The 24,854-nt window shown below is 44.3% G+C and overlaps 1 protein-coding gene across 5 annotated transcripts in view; it reads left to right on the forward strand.

The window, feature by feature from the left end:
- Nucleotides 1-24,854, forward strand: part of LOC106568689 (activated CDC42 kinase 1) — a 177,292-nt gene that overhangs the window by 148,074 nt on the left and 4,364 nt on the right. For 4 of the 5 annotated variants that reach the window (XM_014139250.2, XM_014139248.2, XM_014139247.2 and 1 more), the window contains 10 exons: nt 1,888-2,136; nt 3,395-3,547; nt 4,316-4,599; nt 4,976-5,102; nt 5,255-5,401; nt 5,785-5,879; nt 7,100-7,294; nt 7,923-8,014; nt 8,372-8,416; nt 9,046-10,556. In XM_014139250.2, the coding sequence (XP_013994725.1) occupies nt 1,888-2,136; nt 3,395-3,547; nt 4,316-4,599; nt 4,976-5,102; nt 5,255-5,401; nt 5,785-5,879; nt 7,100-7,294; nt 7,923-8,014; nt 8,372-8,416; nt 9,046-10,556 (2,898 nt within the window). The remainder of the gene's footprint in view (nt 1-1,887; nt 2,137-3,394; nt 3,548-4,315; nt 4,600-4,975; nt 5,103-5,254; nt 5,402-5,784; nt 5,880-7,099; nt 7,295-7,922; nt 8,015-8,371; nt 8,417-9,045; nt 10,557-24,854) is intronic. The other variant, XM_014139249.2, reaches the window with a different exon arrangement.

The following is a 24,854-nucleotide window of genomic DNA, read 5'->3' on the forward strand; positions in this document are numbered from 1 at the left end:
AAATGTGCCATTTTTGGTTCCAACCACTGTGTCTTTGTGAAATGCAGAATAGGTGAACAGATGATCTCAGCATGTGTTGTTCCCACCGTGATTTATGGAGGAGGAGGTGGGATGGTGTGGGGGTGCATTGCTGGTGATACTGTCAGTGATTTATTTAGAACTTAAGTCACACTTAACCAGCATGGCTACCACAGCATTCTGCAGACATACGCCGGCCCATCTGGTTTGCGTTTAGTGGGACTATCATTTGTTTTTCAACAGGACAATGACCCAACACACCTCCAGGCTGTGTAAGGGGTATTTTGTCAAGAAGGAGAGTGATGGAGTGCTGCATCAGATGACCTGGCCTCCACAATCACCCGACCTCAACCCAATTGAGATGGTTTGGGTTGAGTTGGACTGCAGAGTGAGAAAAAAAAACATACTCAGCATATGTGGGAACTCCTTCAAGACTGTTGAAAAAGCATTCCAGGTGAAGCTGGTTGAGAGAATGTCAAGAGTGTGCAAAGATGTCATCTTGTGTTATTTCACAGTTTTGATGTCTTCACTATTATTCTACAATGTAGAAAATATTAAAAATAAAGAAAAACCCTTGAATGAGTAGGTGTGTCCAAACTTTTGACTGTTAATGTGTGTGTGTGTGTGTGTGTGTGTTATATCAAAGAAAAATATCTCAAATGAATATGCACCCATTAAATTAACTGCATTAGCATGAGAAGCAAAAACTTATTTTACTTGCTGATCTAAAAGTGGACCTTTTCCTTCCAAAAACATTTATTCCGCCCTGGAATCAAAACTGTGCTCACTCATTCGTCCTCATCCATTCGTTTTTTGTCACTCTCACGATCAGTTTCTGCAATCATTTCATCCAAATTTGCATACTTTGACTTCGATTGAGCTTTTCTACTATTATTAGCCATTTTTTACTTTTTCCGTTTTGAGAAAAGTTTGTAGAAGATAACAAACCACTGCATAATGTAAACTACCGTGCGTCCTGTTTGCTTTCACATGAAAATGAAACTGTTGCGCACAGCTCTAGCATGATGGCTGTTTGTCGCACAAAGGGCGTTCACATACTTCTGTAAAGCCCAGATCATTGGCTATCTAGCTAGCTATGTTTCAAAATGATAGGTGGTCATTGTACCAAGACACTGTCAATCAAGTGAACACCGCTTGTCTCATTGGTTCATAATAATGGCTGACCTTCATGGGCTAATTTGAAATGTTGTGTAGCCAATATTTAATGTAGAATGATTAAACAAGTTTGGTTGCCTTCTAGAGTGTCTGAGGATTGCACAGAAACCGAACATGACCGGGTTAAACAACAATTTGCCAATTTTTAGATTTCATAAATTGTTTTGTTGAAAGAGTTGGAATTCACTCAAAACACATGGATCGGGTTAGGATATAAAAATGTATTTTATCAAACAAAACTATGCTACATTATATCTCTGGGACCCTCAGGATGACAAATCAGAGCAAGATTACTGAATATAAGTAGATTATTTACTGTCAGAGGTGAATGTATCAAACCAGTTGCCTTGATAAGTGTTTTGTTGTGCACTATCTTCAAACAATAGCATGGTATTTTTTCGCTGTAATAGCGACTGTAAATTGGACACTGCAGTTAGATGAACAATAATTTTAAGCTTTCTGATGATATAAGACATATCTATCCTGGAAAGTTGGCTATTGTTTACAACACCATTCTAGTCACATATCGCATATTGAGCAGCAACTGTCCCGATTTCGGGACACTGATGCTGTAGAGGATAACTCCTGGGCTACAGCACCCAAAGACTCATTTACAGAACTTAGTAAGAGTGGAGCACATATTTTTGTTCATGTTGTATTAACACTCTCTTTCCCTCTCTTCTCTTTCTCCAGGTGTTCAGTGGGAAGCGTCCGGATGGCGGGGACTTCCAGCAGGCGTCGCCCACCTCTTCCTTCCGCAAGCTGTCCCCCACGCCACCCCCAGCGGTTGAGGGGGATCCTCAGTCCCTGTCCCAGCCCCCCCAGCACCAGGCCCTCACCTGTCTGATCAGCGAGAAGGACCTTGCGCTCTTCGAGAAGCTGGGCGACGGCTCCTTCGGGGTGGTCAAGAGGGGCGAGTGGTTCACGCCCACCGGGAAAGTGGTGAGAGGGACTGGGGGGTGGGAGTGTAGTGTGTGGGTACTGTACTCTTTGTGTGTGTATGTGTGTTGGAAAGGCTGGTAGTGGGAGAGGTATTGGTCTGCATCTTACCCCCTATAGGCCCCCGTTTAGAAAACAGGGTCCCATCTAGACACACCTAATAACACACATGCTTCTGGAACACTTATGGAACGCTTCAGGTATACAGTAGTAGGGATCAGGATAGAAAGACAGAGGAAGAGAGGGAATAGGATATAAAAGTCCCTCATGATCACCCTGGGAAACAAAGTATCAGTGGGTTCAAAGTTCAAACCATGACAACATGTGAAAAAATGACCATAACACCCTCCCTTCAACATCTGTTCTGGTCAAACCCTTGACCACTAACCCCTATAGATGTGACCTTGAGAGAGGGAAGGAGCAAGGGAGTGATGAAGAGAGAATCTTGTCCAAACACTCTCCAGCAGTGACCACAATATGGCCAGATGGAAATAGTAAAGCCAGGTGCAGTGTCACAGATCAGTATCCAAGGGAATAGTTTACAAAACATTTTAGAACTTACCCTCTGAGGTCTGGAGCCTGCTTGTTTTCTGTTCTATCTGATTATTAATTGCACCTACATGGTGACCCAGGTCTAAATCACTCCCTGATTTTGAGGGGAAGAATGAAAATAAGCAGTGAAACTGCCATCGAACATCTAGTCATTTACATATCAGTCATTTAGCAGACGCTCTTACCCAGAGCGACTTATAGTAGTGAATTCATACATTTCATTTCATGCATTTTTTTTTTTTCTGTACTGGCCCCCTGTGGGAATCGAACCCACAACCCTGGCGTTGCACACACCATGCTGGCGTTGCAAACACCATGCTCTACCAACTGAGCCACAGTTGGGTGGGTGACCACCAATTTAATGGGAATAAGGTCAGCTGATCTCCTATGTTATGCTGTAGTAGGACCTCCATTCCCGTCTTTTTTATCCTACTGCATAATTTATAATAATTTACCTCATCATTTCAGCAAGTTGCCGCTGTCCTTAACAGCATTTAGATTAGCATGTAGGGCAGGCCAACTTGTACAACAAACAATAAAGTAAAAAATAATCTTGTTCAGGAAGTGCAACCTGGTGCTCTATTGTCTCCTTGTTTAAGACTGTTCTGCGGCCTCCAGACTGTTAGTAAGTGCAACTGGCTATCAATAGCTTTCCCTTTGGATTTTGATTTAGCATTTTGCTAACATGGTCCCTCATTTTTCTCTCCAGTTGACTGTAGCGGTCAAGTGTCTGAAGACAGACATGCTGAGCCAGCCGGAGGCGTTGGACGACTTCATCTGCGAGGTCAATGCCATGCACTCCCTGGACCACCAGAACCTCATCAGGCTGTACGGAGTGGTGCTCACACAACCCATGAAGATGGTATGGACGGACACACACAACACATGTTAAATACTTAATTTGAGTCCCCAAATCAGATTACATTTGCAAAAGGATCATGGATACAAAATGCACCTTCTTCACCCATGACAGCTGACACAGAGCGGTATCTTTCCAGCTGCTTTGCTTTGCTTTTTGTACATGCTTGTGTACATGCCTAAATAGCAGCACCACCAGCTTACACTCAAAACCTATACTGTTCATAAGCGCAGACAATGTCAAGTTTACAAACTGTGTGAACCCTTTAAATAATATCAAGGGCAGAATCTCAACTCCTCCGGTCCACACCCGACGGAGTTATTGAGACAAAGGACAAAAATAAGGGCTGACATTTCCACTCTGTTCTTTTCATCTCTACGTCATTACCTCCCTGTACTTCCTCAGTATTATTTTGTATTGATGTGGAGTACATTGTGTTTGGAGTCGACTAATAATGTTATTGTTGTCACCTCCTTACCCCTCCCCCGGCGCTCTCCTCAGCACCACTCCCTGTAAAGCAGGGTTTCCCGAACCTCTCTTAAAGTACCACCAGCTGTTCTACTTATTTTGCGTATTGCCGGACTGGTAGCAGATTCCATTAGGCAACAAGCCCTTCATTAGTTGAATTTTGTGTGTTAGCTCAGGAATACATCAAATACCTGGAGGTACTTGAGAAGAGGTTTGGGGAAACACTGCTCTAAACTCTTGGGAGCTCACAGACATTACAGTTTTGTTCCAGCCCAGCACTAACAACACACCCTCCTTCTCCAGGTGACCGAACTAGCCCCGCTTGGCTCCCTCCTGGAGCGCCTGCGCTGCGTTCGGCCGCAGGGCCCCATCCTCATCCACATGCTGTGCCAGTACGCCGTGCAGGTGGCGTGCGGCATGGCCTACCTGGAGCAGCGGCGCTTCATCCACCGTGACCTGGCCGCCCGCAACATCCTGCTGGCATCGGCCCAGAGGGTAAAGATCGGCGACTTCGGTCTGATGCGGGCGCTGCCCAACAACCACGAACACTACGTCATGCAGGAGCACCGCAAGGTGCCGTTCGCGTGGTGAGTGGGACGGGGAAAGGGCATGGTGGTTGGGTGAGGGGAGAGTGCAGTGGGAAAGGGAGTGTGTGTGTGTGTGTTGCCACCGGGGGAGGAAAGGTTGTCGTGTATTTCTGTGTCGGTGTTATCAGGGCCACATTCAGTAGGCAAACGTTGTCTGACGTTGCAGATAGAATGCCATGAAGAGAGCTGACATGATTCTGTTATTTTACATGCATGAGACATGTTTGTTCTAAGTAAAGTATTTTTTAATCTGAACGTTCTACAACATTGTGCCCTGGGGAATGAGCCCCTGATGTGGCTATGCATAGTGTGTGTTTTTTCCATTTTCTCATCACCTTCTTAAGGTGTGTTTGCTGTGTGTGTCATCCCCCTCCAGGTGTGCCCCGGAGAGCCTGAAAACGCGGACGTTCTCCCACGCCACAGACGCCTGGATGTTCGGGGTGACGCTGTGGGAGATGTATACCCACGGACAGGAGCCCTGGCTGGGCCTCAATGGCAGCCAGGTACACGCATACACAGACACAAAGCAAACACACGCGCAGACACTCACTCACTCACACACACACAAAATAGAAATACTAATATTTTGGGGGTTTATGTCAATGGTTCATTGTGGGTTCAATTTAAGTATTTTGTGTATGTGTATGTGTTTCAGATCTTACACAAGATAGACAAGGAGGGTGAGCGTCTACCCAAGCCAGAGGACTGTCCCCAGGACATCTACAACGTCATGCTGCAGTGCTGGGCCCAGAAACCTGATGACAGGCCCACCTTCGTCGCCCTCAGGGAGTTCCTGCTCGAGGTACACACTTCCCTGTGTGTGTGTGGAGGGGGTACATCAGTGTTAAACCAGTGTTAGTCATCTGCATGCATGTTTTCACGGGTGTGTTTTGCCCGAGTCTATTTTCAATGTGTATGTTTGAGATTGAATACACAACCTTCATGTGTTAAATGGACCTATAGCCCCACCTAGTGAATCTTCTACTGTATGGGCATTACCAACTGAGGAATCCTAACTTGATGTTTGCGCTGAACTGATGTCAATGGAAGATGTTTGGGGGAAAAACTCAAATGACTACATTTTGATGCCTTGTGCCCCACTGTTGGGGTGCAGTGTTAGTTAAATGTACTCAAACTTGGTGTTTGTGTGCGTATGTATGTATGTGTGTGTCCATTCCATTCCAGACCATGCCAACAGACATGTGCGCACTGCAGAACTTTGAAGAGGTCAACAAGCTTCAGATTCAGGTCAATGACGTGATCACCATCATCGAGGGCAGGTATGTGTGATCAACTAATGAACTGCATATCAATATTCTGTCATCATTGTGTTTTTCTATGCATGCTTGTGTATGTGCATGTGTCTGCAACTTCTTGCATGCCTTTGGGAGTGTGTCTGTGTTAGTGAGTGTATGTATGCGTGTGGGAAAGAGAAGAAGAAGAGAGCGAGAGAATGAAATAAATAAAGTACATCCACGGAGACGGACAAACAAATAAAAAGCAAAAAGGGACGAGTACAAGTCAGATTGGACTCATTGTGTAAAAGGTCAAGTTTAGAAAAGCCAGAATAAGTAGGCAGCACAACCACAAAAAAGATAAACAACAAAGAAAAACATGCCATTGTGACGATAATTCCTTGACAATACTTTAGCCTAGTAGGTTGTTTAGGAATGGGCCACTCACTTTTTGCTCGTCCTGGTAGCGGAGTAGGCCGGGCAGCGTTGAGGTCCAACCCCAAGACATCTGGTGGGTCCATGGGGTTCCCTAGGTACAGACTAGAAAGAGAGGAGGAGGGAGAGAAAGGGAGAGAGAGAAAGTGGGAGATGGAGAGATAGCGGAAGCGATAGAATGAGAGAGATGGCGAATGAGATCAAGAGAGGGGTTAGAAAGGAAAGAGAGAGAGGGGACATTTATTGACTTACCATACCAAGAGGTTCTCTACCCGGGGCTAGCCATAAATCAGGTGTACAGTGGCTCGCCCCAGGTTTCACATCTGCTTATCCAACCTGCCTGTGTGTATAATATTTAATATTTTATTAGGATCACCATCAGCTGTTGCTGAAGCAGCAACTGCTTTTCCTGGGGTCCACACAAAGCATACCACATTACATAATACAGAACCCAAAATATAAGCTTGTTTTACTCCAATGTTTGTAAACAAAGTAAATGTAAACAAACACTATATAGCCTCAAAACATGGTTAAAACTATAATTGTGATATCATGGATGGTCAGTCCTTGCATCCATAACTCCCTCTATTAATCCGAGAGTGGTTACGTTTCTCCAGCGCCATCCCTCGGCTTTTTACCAAAACGGGTGTGGAGAACCGCTTTGTTATAGTTTGTTATTGCCTATATTTATGTCTATGTTTATATGCCTGCTTGTGGTGGATGCGTGCGTGCCATGCGTATGTATCTGCACCCACCTGTGTGTGTCTGTCTGTACCTGAAAAATGTCTCACATTCACCTGTACGTCGACCTACCTCCCTCTCTTTCTCAGAGCGGAGAACTACTGGTGGCGGGGCCAGAACAAGCGCACGCTGAAGTTGGGCCAGTTCCCCAGGAACGTGGTGACCTCGGTTGCAGGCCTGTCGGCCCATGACATCAGCAGGCCCCTCAAACACAGCTTCATCCACACAGGCCATGGAGACACAGACCCACACCGCTGCTGGGGCTTCCCGGACCGCATCGACGAGTAAGACATATCCTCAGAACTTGTGCTTCTATCTACTTGTAGTGATATGTGCCACTTACAGTGCATACATTTTTTTGTAATTGTTTGTTATACTTGCAGGACCCCAGCCTTGGCAAAAAAAAGTAGATTTGTTTTTTTACCACTAGAGGACAGTAGACTATTGTTCATATTACTGTCTATCTAGTCAGCTGAAATGACAGTAGCAGGCAGACCTTGGGTGCCTTCAGCAGGACGCAACGTTTTGAAACATTCAGATACAAATATGCTATGTAGGACATGCCTCTGACATTTAGAATAAGGAATCACTTTGGCTCTATTGATGGCATTTCTATCTACAACGTTCGACAACTGAACATGGCCCAGGGTTGGATAAGCAGATGTGAAACCTGGGGCGAGCCTCTGTACACCTGATTTATGGCTAGCCCCGGGTAGAGAACCTCTTGGTATGGTAAATCAATAAATGTCCCCTCTCTCTCTCTGATTCGCTTGCTGTATCTCTCTCTCTTTCCTTTCTACCCCTTCTCTTGCTCTCATCCGCTATCTCTCTCGTCCTCTCTCTCTCTATCGCCCACTTTCTCTCTTTCCCTCCTCTCTTGCTCTCTCGCTCTCATCCCCTCTCTCTTTCTAGTCTGTACCTAGGGAACCCCATGGACCCACCAGATGTCTTGGGGTTGGACCTCAATGCTGCCCGGCCTACTCAGCTACCAGGACGAGCAAAAAGTGAGTGGCCCATTCCTAAACAACCTACCAGTCTAAAGTATTGTCGGTGACTCAAGGAATTATCGTCACAATGGCATGTTTTTCTTCATGGCTTATCTTTTTTGTGGTTTATCTTTTTTGGTTGAGCTTTTCTGAACTTGACTGTTTACACAATGAGTCCAATCTGACTTGTACTCGTCCCTTTATGATTATTATTTGTTTGTCCTTCTCCGTAGTTGTACTTTATTTATTCCATTATTATTTTATTATTTTATTTATTCCAGCCCTCTCTTTTTCTCTTTCACACACTTTTGTGATCTCCCTCTATCGCTCTCTCCTGTACCCCTCTCCTTCTCTCTCTGGTGGTGGCATTTTCAGAGGAGGCACCTACTTGTCCCCCCCAGCCGTTGGTGCTTGTCAAGAGTAAGTGTAGTCTCTCACTCCAGCTCACACATTGCTCTGGCCCTCTCTGTTATCTCCTAGCTCCAGTCTTCGAAGGTACACCGTGTGCAATCTCTCCTCACATCTCTCTCTCTCTCCCTCTTCTCCCCATCCCTCCCTTTTTCTCTTTCCTTCTCTTGCCAGTTACTCCATTTCTCTTCTTCCTCCCTAACCTTGTTGTTTCTCCACCTCTGTCACGAACAGGTGTGCAGTCTGCGTTTCTGTGCATTGAGTGGTTAACGCCTAACCAGAGAGTTGAGAAATGAAGCATGTGTGGACCAAATTGTTGTGTATTGCAGCCTGGCTTAAAATAAATGTTATGGTCGTTATTAACGTTTGTGAATGATTCCATCACCAAAAATATTCTAATCTTCTCTGTAGGATGTTTGTTTCCATTCATGTACAATGTATGAAATGGAAACAATTTATTTATATCCACACATTACAAATAGACACACTGAGGATTATTACCTTTTCATTTCAGGGACAACTACAGAGTCATTCATTATGTACATAAATAAATCTTGCATCAAAGGCAGGCTTAAGGTTGATCACTCAAAGTCATTAGTTGCCAAAGTCGTTAAATTGCATTTGTCTGTTTGTTTTTCCAGAGCCGTGCTACGACTCGGTGACTGAGGACGAGGAGCTGACCGCCTCAGGCCTCAAGGGGCTGTCGCTACTGAAAGTGGGCTCCATCAAAGGCCTCAAGCTGAAACCCGCCACATGTGTCTCCGCCTCCAAACAGGGGGGCCGGACTATGGGCTCAGGCCACACCCCCAGTGAGGTGTCACTCATCGACTTTGGGGAGGAGTTTCCCCTGGCCGCATCCTCCCCCTCCCCGGTGGTGGAGCTCCAGGTGCCCTCGTTGGCCAAGCTGGCCCTGGACGCAGAGTTTATTCTGGATCGTACTCCTACCCAGAGCCCGTGGCGCTCGCTGCCCCGCCCCTTACACCCCACGCCAGTGGTGGACTGGGACACCCGGCCCTTACCTCCACCTCCTGCGTACGATGACGTGGCGCAGGACGAGGAGGACATGGAGGTGAGCTCCATCAACAGCCTGGATCAGCAGCAGGGGGGGATGGGTGAGAGCCACAGCCCCACAGAGGCCTTGCCGGCTGGTGAGGAGAAGGCCATGGCCGGTGCAGCCGACAAACCCCTGGAGGACAACCTCTTCCTGCCCTCTAAGCAGGACCTGGCCTCCACATCCTTCTCTCAGTCAGCTGAGATCTTTCAGGAGCTCCAGCAGGAGTGCATGAGGAGGCTCAATGTGCCCACGGGAGGAGGTCACCAGCCCCCCTCGCTGTCCCCAAGCTCAGGCCTCCAGTCCATGGACGTCCACCGCCAGATCATCTTGTTCATCTCTGAGGACAAGCCCCAGATCCCTCCACGCGTACCCATCCCGCCTCGCCCTGTCAAACGGGGGGACTACACCCGCTGGTCCGGTGACCTCTCCCTGTCCCTGACTCCAGCTTCTGAGGAAGTCCAGGACCGGCCTCCTCAGATCCCCCCGCGGGATCCCCTGTCTCAGCCGGGCTCGCGCACCCCCAGTCCCATGGGCCAACAGGTGGGCTCCCCCCAGCAAAGGACAATGGTTTTCCCCAGTGCCCCTCCTCCGCCCACATACGGATCCTACCTCTCCACGTCCCCAGGGAAGCTCATGCCCACCACACATAGCTTTGCCTTGGACCCCAAATACGCCGCACCCAAGGTCATCCAAGCACAAGCCCAGGGTAAGGACCTGGCCAAGGGGCCCTGCATCCTGCCCATTGTCCGCGACGGCCGCAAAATCAGCAACACGCACTACTACCTCCTGCCCGAGAGGCCGCCTTACCTGGACCGCTACGACCGCTTCTTCAGGGAAGCGGAAAATGTGCCGACCGGTGGCAGCGGTGGGATCTGCGAGGAGAGGCGGCAGGCCAACACGGCCACGGTCAGGCCCATGATGGTGAACCAGCAGCCGCAGAACCAGGGGGGAGACCTCAAGCCCAACTTTTCCTCCAACAACAACACTAACCTGGGCTTCCGGCTGGGCATGAAGTCCTCCCTCAGCCTGCCCAGGGTCAGCTCTGACGGGTCAGCCGACAGGGCAGAGGGGGGAGCCACAGCAGACGGGGTCAAGATGGTGAGTAGTACCAAAGGCTCCAGCCTCAGATTATTTATTTGTTAATCAGTAATCAGTTGATTTGATTTTCAATAACAAACGAACACAGGAAAGAACATGGCCTAATACACAAAATCAAAGGGGGGAGGAAACCACTACTGTTATATTACAAAAACTAGACTGCGTAATGAAGAACACAAGAAAAGGGAAACAAAAAAGTAGAAATAAATAAGAAATCGAGGATACAGCCAACAATGTATTTTTTTGCAGTATTTGTTTGGGCTGCGTTTGTAATTTTGTTCTGTGATGCCAAATCAAAGGCTTGGCTGTAGGGACTTTGGACTTTTATGATGTAAATAAACCACAGCAGGGCAGTGTATTACAATACTGAGATGTGGTCCGCAGACACACACACATGCCTTAACTTTTTGCAACAATGCACAAAACTTTCTAACCAATCGATCTAAATCAACACTCTCAACCAATCAAGTATCCATCAAAGCTGATTTAAAAGATTACATGGAATGACGTTCTGAAAAATATTTGTATTTTTTTATTATTCAGGGAATATCCATTGAGACCAGGGTTTAATCCACAAGGGTGCCCTGATCACAATAAGACAACAATCAAATACAATCTGAAACAAAACAGAGATCGATACAATGTAAAATAAATTAAAAATACAGAACACAATGTAAGAATAGCATTTCTCAGCTACTATGTCCTCAATACTTTTAAATTGGGTTTCCTAGGTACAGACTAGAAAGAAAGAGAATGAGAGAGAGTAAGAGAGGAGGATGGAAAGAGAGAGAGAAAGTGGGAGATGGAGAGAGTGGATGAGAGCAAGAGAAGGGGTGGAAAGGAACGAGAGAGAGATACAGCAAGCGAGTCAGAGAGAGAGAGAGAGAGGGGACATTTATTGACTTACCATACCAAGAGGTTATCTACCTGAGGCTAGCCATAAATCAGGTGTACAGTGTACAATTGCGAGCGGCACTAATACAGTACATCTTTGCCCCCAACCCATGTCATTGGCACAGTCTTAACATGAGCTCTAGACATAACACTCCTAAAGGCAAGTATGTGGGTTAAGTTGCAAAAAACACCTAAATTGAACATAATATTGTTGTGCTCTTGATCAATTGATGAAAGTATGGCTGCGTCTGAAATGGCACCACATTCCCTATATAGTTCCCATAGGCTCTAGTCAAAAGTAGGCCATTATATAGGGAAGAAGGTGTCATTTTGGACACAGCCCCAATCTGCCTTCAGAACGTGCCTTCAGAAAGAATTCACATGCCATTGACTTTTTCCACATTGTGTTACGCCATTGACTTTTTCCACATTGTGTTACAGCCTGAATTTAAAATGTATTTTTTTGGTAACTGGCCTACACACAATACACCATAATTTCAAAGTGTAATTCTATTTAAAACAACACATTTTTTTTTACAAATGTATTAAAAATGAAAAGCTGAAATGTCTTGAGTCAATAAGTATCCGACCCCTTTGTCATGGCAAGCCTAAATAAGTTTAGGAGTAAAAATTAGCTGCATGGACTCAAGCTCACAAAACGGGGCCGCTAAATGCTGAAGCGATTAGCGCCTAAAAATAATTCTGTGCTCGGTTGAAACACTCACTACCAAGTTCCAAACTGCCTCTGGAAGCAACATCAGCAGAAGCACTGTTCGTAGGGAGCGTCATGAAATGGGTTTCCATGACCAACCAGCTTCACACAAGCCTAAGATCACCATGCGCAATGCCAAGCTTCGGCTGGAGTTATGTAAAGCTCGCCGCCATTGGACTCTGGAGCAGTGGAAACGTGTTCTCTGAAGTGATGAATCATGTTTCACCATCTGGCAGTCCGAGGGACAAATCTGGGTTTGGCTACCTGCCTGAATGCATAGTGCCCATATGTAAAGTTTGGTGGAGGAGGAATAATGGTCTGGGGCTGTTTTTCATGGTTCGGGCTAGGCCCCTTAGTTCCAGTGAAGGAAAATCTTAACGCTACAGCATACAATGACATTCTAGACGATTCTATGCTTCCACCATTGTGGCAACAGTCTGGGGAAGGCCCTTTCTTGTTTCAGCATTACAATGCCCCCGTGCACAAAGCAAGGACAATACAGAAATGGTTTGTCGAGATCTGTGTGGAAGAACTTGACTGGCCTGCACAGAACCCTGACCTCAACCCCATTTGAACACTTATGGGATGATTTGGAACGCTGACTGTGAGCCAGGCCTAATCGCCCAACATCAGTGCCCGACCTCACTAATGTTCTTGTGGCTGAATGGAAGCAAGGCCCCGCACCAATGTTCCAACATCTGGTGGAAAGCCTTCCCAGAAGAGTGGAGGCTGTTATAGCAGCAAAAGGGGGACCAACTCCGCCATATTAATGCCTGTGAATTTGGAATGAGATATTCGACGAGCAGGTGTCCACATACTTTTGGTCATGTAATGTACCTCCCTGGAATCTCTGTACCCCATAAGGTCCCTCAGTCGAGCAGTGAATTTCAAACACAGATTCCAGGGAGGTTTTCCAATGCCTTGCAAAGAAGGACTCCTATTGGTAGATGGAGAAGAGAAAAAAAAGACATTTGATTATCCCTTTGAGCATGGTGAAGATATATAAATTACACTTTGGATGGTGTATCAATACACCAAGTCAATACAAAGATACAGGCGTCCTTCCTTACTCAGTTGCCGGAGAGGAAGGAAACTACTTGGGATTTCACCATGAGGCCAATGGTGACTTTAAAACAGTTACATAGTTTAATGGCTGTGATAGGAGAACTGAGGATGAACAACATTGTAGTTACTCCACAATACTAAGGGATGGATAGGAATTTACAGAATGGCTACCTGGAGGAAAATGGGGGAGGGTCCTGCTTTTTCAATTTCAGTCAAGGGGAAGGTTTAGTATTTAAATCTAGACCAGGGGAGGGTCATGTAATTGAATTGATAAAATGTCAATATTTGTCCGTGTTAGTATTAGTTGCTTATTAGACTATATGTCGATGTGTGCCCGATGCAGCCCCTCATCTCTGATTCTCCACTGGGCGCGTAATATCAATTGTTTAGTGTGGTCTCAATCAAATGATCCATAGGCTATGAAGTACATGCTCGGAGAAGCATAGCGCAAAGTTATATTTCTAAGATAGCTCCTTGGAAGGTGTAAATAAAACTAGGTTGCATTACACACCAGCCCTTAGCCCCCGGCCTTCTCTGTTCTTGCTCATCAAATACTTTTTTTGTGTGCTGCTTAACCAATGGCTGTGCTGTGTATGGCTATGTTGTCAGGTCAGGAGGAGAGTCAAACGTTTCTTCTGATTTAATTTTTTTTTTATTAGGCCTAGTCCAACAAATGCACCATCTTGCTCATGGACTAGCCTATGTTCTGTTCAATTTGAGAAGGAGTGTGCGAAGATGAGAAGGTGGACCGGTGGTCAACTTTGATAGCTGCCTACTACTATAATTTAATTTATTAAAGACAATATGTTTCTTGCCCATTTATGTACACTGCTCAAAAAAATAAAGGGAACACTTAAACAACACAATGTAACTCCAAGTCAATCACACTTCTGTGAAATCAAACTGTCCACTTAGGAAGCAACACTGACTGACAATAAATTTCACATGCTGTTGTGCAAATGGAATAGACAACAGGTGGAAATTATAGGTAATTAGCAAGACACCCCCAATAAAGGAGTGGTTCTGCAGGTGGGGACTACAGACCACTTCTCAGTTCCTATGCTTCCTGGCTGATGTTTTGGTCACTTTTGAATGCTGGCGGTGCTTTCACTCTAGTGGTAGCATGAGACGGAGTCTACAACCCACACAAGTGGCTCAGGTAGTGCAGCTCATCCAGGATGGCACATCAATGCGAGCTGTGGCAAGAAGGTTTGCTGTGTCTGTCAGCGTAGTGTCCAGAGCATGGAGGCGCTACCAGGAGACAGGCCAGTACATCAGGAGACGTGGAGGAGGCCGTAGGAGGGCAACAACCCAGCAGCAGGACCGCTACCTCCGCCTTTGTGCAAGGAGGAGCAGGAGGAGCACTGCCAGAGCCCTGCAAAATGACCTCCAGCAGGCCACAAATGTGTCTGCTCAAACGGTCAGAAACAGACTCCATGAGAGTGGTATGAGGGCCCGACGTCCACAGGTGGGGGTTGTGCTTACAGCCCAACACCGTGCAGGACGTTTGGCATTTGCCAGAGAACACCAAAATTGGCAAATTCGCCACTGGCACCCTGTGCTCTTCACAGATGAAAGCAGGTTCACACTGAGCACATGTGACAGAGTCTGGAGACGCCGTGGAGAACGTTCTGCTGCCTGCAACATCCTCCAGCATGACTGATTTGGCGGTGGGTCAGTCATGGTGTGGGGTGGCATTTCTTTGGGGGGCCGCACAGCCCTCCATGTGCTCGCCAGAGGTAGCCTGACCGCCATTAGGTACCGAGATGAGATCCTCAGACCCCTTGTGAGACCATATGCTGGTGCGGTTGGCCCTGGGTTCCTCCTAATGCAAGACAATGCTAGACCTCATGTGCCTGGAGTGTGTCAACAGTTCCTGCAAGAGGAAGGCATTGATGCTATGGACTGGCCCGCCCGTTCCCCAGACCTGAATCCAATTGAGCACATCTGGGACATCATGTCTCGCTCCATCCACCAACTCCACGTTGCACCACAGACTGTCCAGGAGTTGGCGGATGCTTTAGTCCAGGTCTGGGAGGAGATCCATTACATTTACATTTACATTTAAGTCATTTAGCAGACGCTCTTATCCAGAGCGACTTACAGTGCCTTGCGAAAGTATTCGGCCCCCTTGAACTTTTCGACCTTTTGCCACATTTCAGGCTTCAAACATAAAGATATAAAACTGTATTTTTTTGTGAAGAATCAACAACAAGTGGGACACAATTATGAAGTGGAACGAAATTTATTGGATATTTAAAACTTTTTTAACAAATACAAAACGGAAAAATTGGCCGTGCAAAATTATTCAGCCCCTTTACTTTCAGTGCAGCAAACTCTCTCCAGAAGTTCAGTGAGGATCTCTGAATGATCAAATGTTGACCTAAATGACTAATGATGATAAATAGAATCCACCTGTGTGTAATCAAGTCTCCGTATAAATGCACCTGCTCTGTGATAGTCTCAGAGGTCCGTTTAAAGCGCAGAGAGCATCATGAAGAACAAGGAACACACCAGGCAGGTCCGAGATACTGTTGTGGAGAAGTTTAAAGCCGGATTTGGATACAAAAAGATTTCCCAAGCTTTAAACATCCCAAGGAGCACTGTGCAAGCGATAATATTTAAATGGAAGGAGTATCAGACCACTGCAAATCTACGAAGACCCGGCCGTCCCTCTAAACCTTCAGCTCATACAAGGAGAAGACTGATCAGAGATGCAGCCAAGAGGCGCATGATCACTCTGGATGAACTGCAGAGATCTACAACTGAGGTGGGAGACTCTGTCCATAGGACAACAATCAGTCGTATACTGCACAAATCTGGCCTTTATGGAAGAGTGGCAAGAAGAAAGCCATTTCTTAAAGATAACCATAAAAAGTGTCATTTAAAGTTTGCCACTAGCCACCTGGGAGACACACCAAACATGTGGAAGAAGGTGCTCTGGTCAGATGAAACCAAAATCGAACTTTTTGGCAACAATGCAAAACGTTATGTTTGGCGTAAAAGCAACACAGCTCATCACCCTGAACACACCATCCCCACTGTCAAACATGGTGGTGGCAGCATCATGGTTTGGGCCTGCTTTTCTTCAGCAGGGGCAGGGAAGATGGTTAAAATTGATGGGAAGATGGATGGAGCCAAATACGGGACCATTCTGGAAGAAAACCTGATGGAGTCTGCAAAAGACCTGAGACTGGGATGGAGATTTGTCTTCCAACAAGACAATGATCCAAAACATAAAGCAAAATCTACAATGGAATGGTTCACAAATAAACATATCCAGGTGTTAGAATGGCCAAGTCAAAGTCCAGACCTGAATCCAATCAAGAATCTGTGGAAAGAACTGAAAACTGCTGTTCACAAACGCTCTCCATCCAACCTCACTGAGCTCGAGCTGTTTTGCAAGGAGGAATGGGCAAAAATGTCAGTCTCTCGATGTGCAAAACTGATAGAAACATACCCCAAGAGACTTACAGCTGTAATCGCAGCAAAAGGTGGCGCTACAAAGTATTAACTTAAGGGGGCTGAATAATTTTGCACGCCCAATTTTTCAGTTTTTTATTTGTTAAAAAAGTTTGAAATATCCAATAAATTTCGTTCCACTTCATGATTGTTTCCCACTTGTTGTTGATTCTTCACAAAAAATTACAGTTTTATATCTTAATGTTTGAAGCCTGAAATGTGGCAAAAGGTCGAAAAGTTCAAGGGGGCCGAATACTTTCGCAAGACACTGTACAAATTGGTGCATTCACCTTATGATATCCAGTGGAACAACCACTTTACAATAGTGCATCTAAATCTTTTAAGGGGGGGGGGTTAGAAGGATTACTTTATCCTATCCTAGGTATTCCTTAAAGAGGTGGGGTTTCAGGTGTCTCCGGAAGGTGGTGATTGACTCCGCTGTCCTGGCGTCGTGAGGGAGCTTGTTCCACCATTGGGGTGCCAGAGCAGCAAACAGTTTTGACTGGGCTGAGCGGGAACTGTGCTTCCTCAGAGGTAGGGGGGCCAGCAGGCCAGAGGTGGATGAACGCAGTGCCCTTGTTTGGGTGTAGGGCCTGATCAGAGCCTGAAGGTATGGAGGTGCCGTTCCCTTCACAGCTCCGTAGGCAATCACCATGGTCTTGTAGCGGATGCGAGCTTCAACTGGAAGCCAGTGGAGAGAGTGGAGGAGCGGGGTGACGTGAGAGAACTTGGGAAGGTTGAACACCAGACGGGCTGCGGCGTTCTGGATGAGTTGTAGGGGTTTAATGGCACAGGCAGGGAGCCCAGCCAACAGCGAGTTGCAGTAATCCAGACGGGAGATGACAAGTGCCTGGATTAGGACCTGCGCCGCTTCTTGTGTGAGGCGGCCTCGTACTCTGCGAATGTTGTAGAGCATGAACCTACAGGATCGGGTCACCGCCTTGATGTTAGTGGAGAACGACAGGGTGTTGTCCAGGATCACGCCAAGGTTCTTAGCACTCTGGGAGGAGGACACAAGGGAGTTGTCAACCGTGATGGCGAGATCATGGAAGGGGCAGTCCTTCCCCGGGAGGAAGAGCAGCTCCGTCTTGCCGAGGTTCAGCTTGAGGTGGTGATCCGTCATCCACACTGATATGTCTGACAGACATGCAGAGATGCGATTCGCCGCCTGGTTATCAGAAGGGGGAAAGGAGAAGATTAATTGTGTGTCGTCTGCATAGCAATGATAGGAGAGACCATGTGAGGATATGACAGAGCCAAGTGACTTGGTGTATAGCGAGAATAGGACAGGGCCTAGAACAGAGCCCTGGGGGACACCAGTGGTGAGAGCGCGTGGTGCGGAGACAGATTCTCGCCACGCCACCTGGTAGGAGCGACCTGTCAGGTAGGACGCAATCCAAGCGTGGGCCGCGCCGGAGATGCCCAACTCGGAGAGGGTGGAGAGGAGGATCTGATGGTTCACAGTATCAAAGGCAGCACATAGGTCTAGAAGGATGAGAGCAGAGGAGAGAGAGTTAGCTTTAGCAGTGCGGAGAGCCTCCGTGACACAGAGAAGAGCAGTCTCAGTTGAATGCCCAGTCTTGAAACCTGACTGATTAGGATCAAGAAGGTAATTCTGAGAGAGATAGCAGGAGAGCTGGCCAAGGACGGCACGTTCAAGAGTTTTGGAGAGAAAAGAAAGAAGGGATACTGGTCTGTAGTTGTTGACATCGGAGGGATCGAGTGTAGGTTTTTTCAGATCCCTCAGGAGACCATCCGCCACCTCATCTGGAGCATGCCCAGGCGTTGTAGGGAGGTCATACAGGCACGTGGAGGCCACACACACTACTGAGCCTCATTTTGACTTGTTTTAAGGACATTACATCAAAGTTGGATCAGCCTGTAGTGTGGTTTTCCACTTTAATTTTGAGTGTGACTCCAAATCCAGACCTCCATGGGTTGATAAATTGGATTTCCATTGATTATTTTTGTGTGATTTTGTTGTCAGCACATTCAACTATGTAAAGAAAAAAGTATTTAATAAGATTATTTCTTTCATTCAGATCTAGGATGTGTTGTTTAAGTGTTCCCTTTATTTTTTTGAGCAGTATATTTATCAGAGTTATTGACCTCACAATAAGCCAGATTTGAGTAACTTGAAGCAGCAGCCGCAGCACAATCTATCGGAAATGGACAGCTCATATATACTGAAAGTAGGCAAATTCAGGTAGGCATAATTCATTTCAACCGTCTTCATTTTAATTAAACTTTACTAACAACAAGTTGGCTTTGTGTTGGAGCATATTTCCTTCTAGTTAATAAATAAAAGGTAGTCCTACCTGTTTGACAGACGAAATTAGGCTAATAGTCTAATAGCTCGGCTAGGGGTGAAAAATCCCCCAATTTGTGCCACAGTTCAGACTACCGATAGATGCTGCGGTCAGTCAAAATGGCCAAAAAGGGAAAAGGTGCAATGTATTCAAGGTTTAAGTCATCTAAAGTTTTATATGTCTAACTCAGAATCACAGACCTGATTTGCCCTAACAAAAAAGCATCCGGACAAATATATAAATGTATTATAATCCACATAATTCAAACGAAATGAGCAGTAGCAAGAAGAGACTGTATATGCTAAAGACAATCAGAAAGAATGTGTCTTTAACCCTACATTATAATATAACTGATTTTGAACAAAATCCAGGAATGAGTGAGTCACTCAGCCCTATGTTTCTGTTCCTGCATCTGTTGCCTATTTGAGTGTTTGTTTTTAATATCCTAGTGATTCTGTGATCACCAAGCCTCATGCAACCGCAAAATGTTGGATAAAGCAATTTCACAAGTCCGTCTGTTTTTATTTGTTGCTATTCTGTATTAAAGGCCTTACTTTTTTTTCTCTCATTAGAACAGACTCTCTGGTATTATTTAAGTTATTTAGTGTTGTTTACACTGTTCCAAATGGGCAGAAAAATAATATTGTATTCTAACAGCACCTGTTTGTCATGCAACAGTATCTCTTGCGCTTTTGACAATGATTTGAAATGAGGCCTAACTCACATGATATGCCTAAAATACTTATATCCACTAGGCTAATAAATAATCACATTTTTCCTTTTGATTATTTAATTAACCTATATCATGTTATTCAAGTTATCCCTCTGGAGCACATGCAAATGTGAGTTGTGAGCTGGAGTGACAAAATGTATTACAATTGAATTTGAATGATGAGGATGAAGAAGAAGAGAGGGTGATTGAATTTAGAAAAATAGTGTAAGAATTGCTCTTCCTCTGTTCCGTGCCCACACTCCCAAAATGTTTTGGTTTTTTACTTTGTCCAAAGATGCTGTAACTAGGCTGTAGCCAATTACTTACTAAAACTGTTGTTACACTAAGGTTTTTATTCTAAGAGAAACAAAAATGTTCTGTTATTTTCCATTATATTCTTAAAATATGTGTTGACTGAATATAAGCAAGTGATGTCAGCTCAGTGATGGCAAGGCCATAAAGCCTCGACTCCTAAGCACAGATAAAACTCAAAAAAAGGTTTCACATTTTCAAGACCTGAGCTATTTAATGGATGCGTTTTATTTATTACATTTACTTGTGAAATGTTTCAGACTAGATAACAACAATAGAAAGAAGCATCTGGTGGCATTGGTAGAGAGTCAGGCGGACTGAAAGTGCACTGTACTGTAAGTACGCAACAACGCTGTGGACCTTTCCAATAAATTGGAATACAAATGAAGCCATCCACCCTTGATGGGCTATGAGCAGGACAATAGACTCTGATACATTTAAAGTTCCTAAACTTGGCTAATGGTTGTTTCTGAGGCATGTCACTTCACCCATCTCTTTGCATAGTCCATCACATGCACTGTTTTCTAACCTCATCTGGATGGATCCATAACGAATTACTATGCGGTTGGTGCAGCTTTGAGACAAGCATGGGGACTGGTCTTGATAAATCAATCTGATTTTTATTTTCACTACATCCCCATTTGGATATTGGTTAGCCTACAATTAGGCTGTGGAAATGTTAGGATTATTTTGCTCTTCAGTCGCTTAGTAGCGTAGGCCTACTCCCAACCGGTCTCGTTGTACAGCGCCCTATTTTCCTAACGGAAACCATGAGGCCTACATAGGCTACTGTAAAATGCATTTTTGTTTTTCTTGGAATAGAAACACCATAATATTAATCAATTTAATTAAGCAAAATGTCTAACAGTATAATTAGCACAACAATACAATAACAATTTGCAAACAAATGTATAATCGATCCCATATTCTAACAAAAAAGGTTTTAAAGTCTCGTACAGCCAATATACAAACAGTCAAATGCATTTGTGAATTCATTCGCCTTACCCGACTTTGCGGTTTATTCAAGGCTCCCTTATTTTATTTTATAACTAAAATGCTTGACTGTATTTAAAGACATGGATGACTTGTGTGCTGTGCGACAACATGCACAAATTAATGATTTGATTGATATACTGTATATTGAAGTAGGCCTTTATGCCAATAAGTAAGTTACGTTAAAATGGCTACAGTAAACAGCTCCATGTCATTAGGCCTACAGCTCCATGTCATTTCAATAACTTCATTTTAATAAAAACCTTGAACCCACCTGTCCCTGACATTTCCTAAATATTTATATTTTCCACTCTAGCTGTAGGCCTACATAGAGATAAATATGATAAAAGACTAAAACTTCCTGAGCATTTCATCCTCCAAGCGCCATGAAGGTCTACTGCGCAATATGGATATTAACAGTAGAATAGACGGGACTCGATGAGTAGCCAACCAATAGCCGCCAGTCTAATAAATCTATTTAATATACACAATCACAAAGAAATCTTTTTTTTTGTAAAAGGAGGTCATAAAAAAATGGTACTAAGACAATTTATTTAAAAATAACAGAATAGCATGTATTTATCTGTGCTATAGCAGCTGAGGCTATGGCTGTGCAATGTCAATGAAATTAACTTGTTAATTTAGCAGACATCACATGCTTATATTCCCCAGCCCTTTACAAAATGATGGAATATAACAGAATACAATAGAAAGGATATTTTCCCCAAATCTGTATTTGCTGATTGTAATCAGTAGGCATGTAGCTGTGGTTATTCTATGAAAACATTATATTTTGAAAGAGAGACCATCTGTAAAACATTTTGTGTTTGGCAAAACTAGGTTCATTAAAAACCTTGGCATATGCTCTTTCGGATAGGGTATAGCAATCAAAGCATCTGACCTGCATGGACCTCTGTTGGATTATTTGGAAAAGTAAGCAAGCACCAACACGCTTCATGAAGACGCCCTCCAAGATCCCCTCTGGTGGTCGAACTAGCATTAATGGCAACAATGGCTGATCGTAAAATACTATGACTTCATGCACGCCAACATGCCATAACAATCCGCAGCATCCCGCAAGCTGTGCTGCTGTATGACGCAACTTTTAAATGAGGACCCACTGTATAAGCACAAGCAAAATCCTAGAGGAAAACCTGATTCACCAGACACTGGGAGATTATTCATCTTTCAGTAGGCCAATAACCTAAAACACAAGGCCAAATCTACACGAGTTTCTTACCAAGAGTTACAGTGGCCGAGTTACAGTTTTGACATAAATCTACTTGAAAATCTATGGCAAGACCTGAAAATGTGTGTCAATGATCAACAACCAATTTGACAGATCTTGAAGAATTTTGAAAGGAATAATAGGCAAATGTTGCACAATCCAGGTTTTGGTTCTACTAAGTATTGAATGTGAATACTTAAATTTGCAAACATTTCTAAAAACGTGTTTTCACTTTGTATTGTGTGTAAATGGGTGAGAAAATCTATTTAAGCAATTTTGAATTTAGGTTGTAACACAACAAAATGTGGAATAAGTCAAGGCGTATGAATACTGTATATTATAGGAAATAGAGTGCCATTTCAGACTCAGCCGTTGTTTTGTTGTTGCATGTGCCATCATTGAACAGGAGGGGGCAACAGAAGGCAATTCTTGACCAGTCTTTACATAACACTCCTGTTTAGGCACTGTTTGTGTCCTTACTGTTTTGTTTGCTTGCTTGCATCTACTCCTTACTGGTGGATTGATTACTTCCTCACTAAACTGAAATTCAATATTACAAACTGTAACCAAATTGCAATTGATGTATAACAACCAAATATGTAATTTGTGCACAGACCACTTGGGTGATGGATATACTGTGCAAAAAGTATTGGAAAAGGATCAATAGGGAGTCTGGATTAAAGCAGTCTGTCAGTCACTCACTCTCACTCATTAAAGCTAGTGATGCACCGCTATGACATTTTTGGCCAATACCGATATCCAATATTTTCCTTGCCCCCCAAAAAATGATACCGATATATGATAGCCGATATTTAAAAAATGGCGGCATTTTAAGCATTCTAGTACAGTTAAATAGTTAGACCACTGCGTCCATGTGTATGTGTGTTAAGGCACTGCATCTCAGTACATCTCACTACAGTCCCTGGTTCGAATCCAGGCTGTATCACATCCGGCCGTGATAGGAAGTCCCAAAGGGCGGCGCCCAGCGTCGTCGGCCGGGGTAGGCCGTCATTGTAAATAAGAATTTGTTTTAACTGACTTGCCTAGTTAAATAAAGGTGGTTACACACACACAAACCAAAAAGTTATTTTGTTAATAACATAATAATTTAAGCTTTCATAAAAAAATGTATATAGTTATTACACATTGATTACACTATCACTCGTATTTGAAATGTCACAACGATTCATCGATACGTATGCTATGATGCTGGTAAAGTTGTCTCGTGCACCTACAGTGCTGGTCATAAAAAAAAGCTAGCTAGTTCATGGATGCCAACAATGTTCTTCCACAAAAACAGCAAAACGAAATAATCTGTTCCAGTAGCTATATTTAGCTAGCTAAATATATAGCTAGGTGTCATCATCTAAAATAATAGATAGAGGTTAGAATTTTTGTATATAAAATCAACAAGACAATTTATTAATTTGACAAATCTGTTGAAATGACACTGGATGTGTTATACTTTAGAATTGCATTAGGTGCATACTTATTTCACGGTACAACCTTACCTATGGATTGGGGTATCAGTCTACTCCGTGACACCCAGAGAACATTAGCTTCGTAGCTGCAATAAGGGACTCTGAAACAACTGTGAATTGAGCCACATTTATTGTCAACCTTTGTGTATTGAACACTATTCCCGAGGAAAAACAATACTGCGTGGATGTTTTGGAGTATGATAACTCTGAGGAGGACGTTGGGAAAAAAATATCGTGGTTATTGAGTAGACTGATACCCCATTTCATTGATCCCCAATCCTTAGGTAAAGCTGCACAGTGCAATATGAATGTCAATACACACAATAGGCTGACTGGGGAGGTGATTTCCCAGTCACAGTCCCGCGATAAACGCTACAACGCTAATATTTGCGTGAACTCTTCACAGTTGTGTTCTGTGGGTGTCAGCGAGTAGACTGATACCCCATTTCATTGCTTCACATTCCAACCGTGTTTAACATTATATAGTGTAAATATGGCATGATTCTACCTACTGTAACATTCTGCATCACTTTCAAAGAGGTACTTTTATTTTGAAGGCAAACCGCAAATTCCACTTGTGCCTAATCCGTATTGTGGCTAGCTTCACAACACATAACGCGGTCTGGTCGAGCGTCACTAGCCAGATGAAGCTAGCTGGCTGCTTATAACGTTAGCTTTGGGCAACAGGGTTAAGTAGCTGGCTAGCTATTTATTTTCATGAACTGAAGTTCAATTCCAGTAGGCGAACAACAAGTGGCTACCTAGCTAATACTTACTCACAAGGAGTCCTAAATCATTGCTAAGAACATTAGAAACTGCAGTTATTTTCACTAGTCATTGTTTTCAGGCTGGTTGTATTGGTGCTAGCTAGGTGCTAAAGCTAGCTAGCTACCCCAAAGTTGCGGTCGAACAAATAATGCTTTATTACCAACGCCGTATTGCAAACACGTCGTTCGTGGCCGGTGATTGCTTGTTTGCAGACTTTTTTTGTACAGCTTTGGCAGTGCTACTGATAGTAGTGGTGGCACTTGGCTTGCACGTGCAAGTTCAGAACACACAACATTCTATAATATAACTGTTATTTGACGTGTCAAATTCAAAGCTTATTTAATGTGTCAAATAGTGTTATT

This window comes from Salmo salar, chromosome ssa14 (genome assembly GCF_905237065.1).
Source record: "Salmo salar chromosome ssa14, Ssal_v3.1, whole genome shotgun sequence".
NCBI classification, from domain to species: Eukaryota; Metazoa; Chordata; class Actinopteri; order Salmoniformes; family Salmonidae; genus Salmo; species Salmo salar.